The following is a 7,089-nucleotide window of genomic DNA, read 5'->3' on the forward strand; positions in this document are numbered from 1 at the left end:
TGTGTGTGTGTGTATTGTGTAGGGGGAGATGAGTCACCAGGGCAAAGCAGAGGCCCAGAGGAGCTCAAAGACTTTATCTTGCCCCAACTCTTCCTGTTTGGGCTGCCAAGACTAAGTGGTGGTTTTTTAGCAGGCCTAATAGTAGTGTTTCAGGGGCTCTTGTCCCTGAGCTAAACCTCATGCCCTGCCTGGCTCCTGAGACATCTTCATTAGGCTACCAACCTCTGTCTGGTCTGGCTATGGGTGACAGGCAGACACTCCTGGGAATGCCTGTGGAAAAAGTCACTTTTTTTTCTTTTAGTTTTTCCAGACAGGGTCTCCCTGTAGCCTCAGCTCCCCAGGTTGCCTGGAACTCACTATGTAGACTAGAGATCTACCTGCATCTGCCTCCTAAGAAGCCATTTTATAAAGGGATGATGCTGAGCTCAGGATTCAGGCTGCAGGCAGAAGGAATGGTGGTGGGTAGAAAGGAGGCATTGCTGTCAGCTAGAGGGCAGAAGGCTGGGCTTAAAGGAGGCTGACCCAGGCTTAGCCTTGACTGACTACAAACAACTGGTGGGAGCTGGGGCTATGTAGGTCAGCCTTTCTTGACCTCACAGAAAAAATTATATCACAGGAAAATATAACTATTTTTTAAACATTTCTCTCTCTCTCTCTTTTTTTTATTAACATTTATGTATTGTGTCTCTTCAGGATTGGGGGAGTGCACATGCCACAGCATGCATGTGAAGGTGAGAGGACAACCTGCAGGAGTCAGTTCTCTCCTTCCACTATGTGGGTCTTCAAGACTGAACTCTAGGTGGCAGGTGCCTTTACCATCTCACTGGCCCTATTTATTTTTGAGACAAGGTCCATGTAGCCCAGGTTACTCTTCAAGTAACTGTAGCTGAGGATGACCTCAAACTTCTGATCCTCCTAACTCCATCTCCTGAGTGCTGGAATTATAAGTGTGCACCATCATGCCCAGTTTATGCAATGCTGGGGATCTAACCCAGGGTTTCATTCATGCTGGACAAAAATTTTACCAAGTGAGCAATATCTCTAATCTGGGAAATAGGAAGTATCTGGAGTGGCCAGTGGGAGGCAGTACCTAGGGCCTTCAAGAGGCGCTTATCAAGTAGAGCTTGCTAGCTAGAAGAGCCCTGGTAGAAGCTTCAGGAAACCAAACAAGGGCATTGGCAAATGGTATAAAAGGAGCTACAGGATAGACTGACACAGTAGTGCTGAACAGCATCCAGAGCCAGGCATCCCGGGATTCAATACCAACTCAAGCAATTGCAGAGGACCCAGGTTTGGTTTCCAGCACCCACATGGTAGATAACAACTATCAGTAACTCGAGTTCCAGGAGATCTGATGCCTTCTCTGGCTTCTGTGGACACTGTGTGTATATGCTGCACTTACATGCATTCAGGGAAAATACTCACACACATAAAAAGGGGGAGAGCTATCACAATAGTTAAGAGCAGCATGCTGCTCCTGTAGTTTAGTCCCTAGTACCCACACCGGATGGTTCGCAACTACCTATTACTCCATCTCCAGAGGATTCGGATGCCTCTGGGCTCTGGGCACCAGCATTCACATGCACATACCTCCCTCCACATACACATAATTAAAAATAAAAATAAATATTAAAAGGGGGCAGTGAAATGGCTCAAAGGGTAAAGGCGCTTATCATCAAGCTTGATGACCTGAGTTTGATCTCCAGGACCCCCATAGTGGAAGGAGAGCAGTATCTCCTGCAAGTTGTCCTCTGCTTTCTACATATGGTGCAAGCACGAACACTGCCCCCCCACAAATTAATTAATTAAAAAGGAAAGAGATAATTAATTAATTATCAGGTATGATTATTAAATCATATGTTCTTCATCAGGTTATCATGAAGATTAATTAATAATTAATCAGTAGAGAAACAAGAGCAATAATGACACACAGTATTTTTATTATTTAGAATCAATGTCTAGCACCCAGATCCATGGACACATCTATTCAGACTCTGGTTACTCAAAGTTTGGTCCACTGACCAGAAGCATCAGTATGACATAGGGGCTTGTTAGAAATGGCATTTTGGAAAACTGGATGCGGTGACTCATGCTGGTAATCCTAACACTAAGGAAGTCAGAGGCAGGAGGCTAGGAGTGCAGTCCAGGCCTGACTGGGCTACTTTGTGTGACCCTTTCTCAAAAAAAAGAGGGGATGAATTGAGTAAGGAAGGAAGGAAAGAAGGGAGGGAAGGAGGAAGAGTCTGGGACTCAGTCCTGGAAGCACTGAGTCAGAACCTACCCTTGATTAGAGTTCCTGGGGGAATTGTGTCCATGTAGAGGGACATATCACAAAACTAGACAGATCAGTCTCTTTGGGAAGGAGGCCAAGAAGAGTTGACCCACGTCAACATGGTCATTTAACATGGGAAAACTGCAGCCGTGGGAGCCTGGCAGAGTCCCTATACATCAGTATGGTGGTACAACTTGGTACCTGGAGCAGCCACGGGGGCACGATGGTTAAGGCCAGGTCTCCAGAGACTGGGGGATGCTGGAAGGTCAAGTGGTGGTTTGCTGGAATACCAGGTGCATAGGAGGTGGTCCACCTGCTCCTGGCTGCAAATTGCACGCAGGTAGTCCTTCCCACTTCCACCATCCAGGTCCTCTGGGGTTTTCGGGGGTTCTTGTGGCTTTGGGTTCCCACCTATTAAGTTCCGACGCAGCCCTAGGGCCTGCAGCTCATTCTGCATGCTGGCAAAGAAGTGCAGAATGCAACGGTGCGCAAAGTCCCGTGCATGCTCACAGCACGTCTCATCAAAGAGCTTCTGTTCTAGGTCCACGTAGTTGCTCCAGTATCTGCGCTGCAGGAAGACTGTCTGGTCAAAGCATGGCCTGAGGCAGCGGGCCAGGAAAGCCACCACTATCAGAAGCAGGGTAATACTCCATCCAATGGCCTGGAGGGTGAGGAGGCATTCGTGGGATGCAATGGGGCTCAGATGCTGGGCAGTGTGTGCTCCAAAGCCCCTCCCTTTATTTAATCTCTCCTTCCTTCATCAAATCTATACAGTCTATACATTCAGCCACTGTCCTGCCAACCATCCTCTAGGTTCATCTATCTAGCCCCCTTTTCACTCATCCTCCTATCCTTGCATTGATTCATTTACTAACCATCTCTCTACCCATCCATCCAATCATCCATTCTCTTCTCTAACTGTATGACCACCATTGTTCCATCTAGCCATCCTCCCATCTGCCCATTCTCTTAGCCATTCACCTCTCCTCCCATCTGTTCATGCTTCTATAATTTTATTCTTCCTTCTGTTTATGGCCTGCTCCCCTACATATCAACCATCTTCTCATTTTACCCGCTCCTTTACCCTCACATATGTTATCCATGCATCCTCCCAACCATGCTGTATTTTATGAGACACTACACTAGGAATAGGGACAGGGGACCAGTGTTCCAGACCAACAGTGAGAAGATATTAGAAGTCATTCTCTAAGGCTGAGCTCACACCTGGCTGACTCCTCTCCTTTCTCTCCTCCAAAGCTGCAGTCTCTTCCAGTCCAGCTGAAGGCCTGGAGTAGAGAAGGCACTTGGCTAAATCACAGACATGAGAATCCTTGTCACTTAAAGATGCAATTCTCACCATTTGCAGTTTTCTTATTTGGTCACACACAATGTTCCCCATTAAACAAGTTAAGTGCTTTATATATAAGAAGCAGAAAAGCCAAATAATCTGCTCAGCTTGACAACCTAAAACTGAGTCAGAATTCAAACCCTGGGTCTGACTGCAAACTGCATGCTTTTTCCACTGAACTTGGAGAGCCTGGAGTGTCGTGCATCCTAGGTGCCTGTCTTTCCTCACACCTCAAGCCTCTGTTTCCCTTGAGCCTGACTGAGTCCTTTATTCCAGAGGGCAGGGCTGAAGCCTTATGACCTATTGTCCTGGCGGCACTCCAGGGTTGTAATGGAATCACAAATGCTCTGTGGTGGACACAGGCTAGCATGGGGCTTTGGTAGTAGTGGTGGTGGTGGGCTGTGTTTGCTCCACTCCAATATAATGGAGTAGGTGCCCAGTAGGGAGCCAGGCATCTGAGGAGGAGCTGATTTTTAGGGAGGTGGTTAAAAGGCACAATGGTGACATGTGCTAAGACCTTTGCCCTTCCTGTTATAAGCTGTATGACTTTGGCTTTCCGAACTAAAAACCCTCAGAACCTCAGTTTCCTCATCTGAAAACTGGAATGATAATGACTGCCTCCATCTCATAGTGTTGTTCTGAAATGTAAATCAGCTAATACAGATAAAATGCTTAACAAAATGCCTGACAGGGAAGTACTCAGTAAGTAACAATTAATATTATTTCTGACTGATTGGAAGATTGTGTGTCTAGGGTGGAAAGTAAGCATTACAGTACATCACTAGCATTCTCCTGCCATCTAGCCTCCTGTGAATGGGCCAGCTGGCTATGTGGAGGCAGGGTATCCCTGGCTAAGTTGGTATTGGTGGGCCACCTCTCAAAGACAATGCTCTGCCCCTCTACACCTGCTCTTGGTTATTGAGTAGTGAGGAAGATCTTCAGGAAGTCATGTGGCTGTAGCCCAGCCCCAACCCCAAAGCCATGCAGGGTATCTGTGAGGGCGCCAGGCCTGAGAGAAGGACCACCCCACTTACCTGTGACAGGCACCGCAGATATCGGGACACGGCCTTTCGTGCAGGGCTGTCTCTCACCAGATCATCTTCCTTGCAGGGCACCTTGGCCAGGAAGAGCTGCACCTGGCTGGGGGTCATGTTGGCAAAGTCCAGAAACTTCTCAGGGTCAACAGAACTGCTGAAGGCACACACAAAACACTTCCCATCAAGGAGGGCCAGCAGGATCCAGACCAGGGGTGCTGCTAGAGCTCTCTGCAGCACAGAGGAGCACATGTACCTGAGGGCAGAGGAAGGAGGTCTCAAAGGGCAGCCAGCATACAGCTGGAGACAGTGGGAGCTGGATGCACAGCACTGCCACTTCCTAGCCTTAGGAACATGATCAGGGCGTTTCTTTCTCTCTGACCCTCTCTCTCTTTGGGTATGGTCTCATGTATTTCAGTCTGGTCTTGAATTCTCTGTGTAGCTGGGGATGACCTTCAGCTCCTGTTCCTCCTGCCTGGAACTCACTATGTAGATCAGGCTAGACTTGATCTCACAGAAATCCACCTCTGCCTCCTAAGTGCTATGATTAAAGGCATGGGCCACCATGCCTAGCTCTGCCTCCATTCCTGAGTGCTGGGATTACAGGCATGTTGCCATCATATTTGGTTTAGGCAGTGGTGATTCAAACCAGGACTTCATGCATTCTAGGCAAGTACTCTGCCAACAGAGCTACACCCCTGGCCTTTTGCCAGGGTTCTTAATGTCTTTGTACCAAAGGTTCATCATTCTGGAAAGCAGATCTGCTAAAGGAACAGACTCAGGGCTGAGGAAAGTGAATTCAGAGAGGGTATGCTTGCAAAGCACTCTACAACACAGTCCTTGGCCCCATGTAGGTATGCAGCACCAGCCAGTGAGTAATAGGAATTGCTAAGCTTCGTCAGCTGATTTATATGTAGGGCATTATCCTTTTGCCAGACCCTGAGGACATAGGACTACAACAGGTAAGGTACATGTCTCTTACAAAAGATGGGATGCAGTCTTTATAATAAACTATTGCCTCTCCAGGCAGATCTCTGTGAGTTCAAGGCCAGCCTGGTCTACATGGCAAGTTCCAGGCCAGTTGGGGCTACAGGGAGACCCTGTCTCACCCCCACCCCCCAAAAAATTAAAAAAAATAAACGACTGCCTCTCACTGCATGTTAACAAACAAACAAAACCTGCTATGTATTCACTGTGACAGATACTGTGTCCTGGGTAGTACTTGGGAACTCTGTGTCCTGTATCATTCCTGTTTTAGCACTGGCCATGGAAAGGTAGCAAATGGTAGGAACAAAATACGTGTTTTTAGGGCTGGTGAGTAGCAAGTGGGGTACTTGCTACTAAGACTGACAACCTGAGTTCAATCCCCAGAACCCACATGAGAACTGACTCCTACAAATTGTCCTGTGATGACCTGTGATACACACACACAGACATTTCCAAAAGGTGAATGAACTGAATATCTTTGAGCTGATGATGCTTGGCTGGGGCAAGGAGGAGAATGTGTAATAGTGCCTACTGCCCATGCATAGCAAGAGAGAGGTGTGTGGGACCCTACCTGATGATGCCCAGGTCCTTCTTCCGGCGCCCCGCTGGCCGGCGCCACTCTTCCACCATCACCACAGACTGCCGGTTGACCAGAAGGCCACAGAGGAAGAGGGCCAGTGGAGGCGTGAGCAGCAGGCCCAGGCCGTAGAGGGCATTGTAGCGTGCTAAGCAAGGGCAGTTGAAGTCGAAGGAGGAGTACATCTTGACTGTGACTGCAGCCAGCAGCAGGCAAATACCGTTCATCACTGACTCAGAGCTGGACTGGAGGTGCTGGAAGAGCATTCGGAACCTGTCCATGGCTGTAGCTGTGTGAAATCAGCTGTGGGCAGGACCCTGAGGCTTGGTGGCTGGGGGGTGGGGGTGAGCCTGGTGTCCACAGGAGGGTCTCCCTCTTCTTCTTAGACCCTGAGTGGACAAAGAGGAGGCTGAGTACAGCCCCAGTCCAGCCTTCAGGATGCAGTAGGGACTAAAGGCAAGAGGCTAGCTTTCTCTAGGCTCTTCTCACCAGATTATGGGCCCCTGTGCCACTCCCTCCTCTGTGGGGGTGTGTCACCAGCCAGCCCAAAGCACCTTTAGGCAAATAGGCCCTACCTTCCCTCTACCCCCTCCCTAGGTCCTGGCTTTTGTTTTCAGAGTTTGGATACTCAGACAAGTGGGTCTCCCAGGAGACAGGCAAATTTTGGGTGTGATGAGGCAAAGAGCAGACGGAACCAAATTGTATTTTCTGGTGGGGTTAAAACCTGACATCGCAACCAAGGTAGATTTCCTGCGGGCTTTTGGCCTGGGTGGAAGCTGGAGGGGTATCTATCTCTTCCAGAGGCCTCCGGAAGAGGAGATACTGGGGAAGAATGTGGAACCCCATCTCAGTGTTTACTTCGAGAGGGGCT

General features: G+C 48.7%; 1 protein-coding gene across 1 annotated transcript; it reads right to left on the reverse strand.

Moving 5' to 3' along the window:
* Positions 1–2,441: 2,441 nt before the first annotated feature.
* On the reverse strand, positions 2,442–6,499 carry Calhm3 (calcium homeostasis modulator 3). The gene is made up of 3 exons (XM_008845687.1): positions 6,213–6,499; positions 4,655–4,910; positions 2,442–2,933 (listed from the first exon to the last, which is right to left on the reverse strand). The coding sequence occupies exons 1-3, from the start codon at positions 6,497–6,499 to the stop codon at positions 2,442–2,444; spliced, it is 1,035 nt and encodes a 344-aa protein (XP_008843909.1).
* Positions 6,500–7,089: the final 590 nt, after the last annotated feature.

This window comes from Nannospalax galili, unplaced genomic scaffold, assembly GCF_000622305.1.
Source record: "Nannospalax galili isolate Female #2095 unplaced genomic scaffold, S.galili_v1.0 scaffold161, whole genome shotgun sequence".
NCBI classification, from domain to species: Eukaryota; Metazoa; Chordata; class Mammalia; order Rodentia; family Spalacidae; genus Nannospalax; species Nannospalax galili.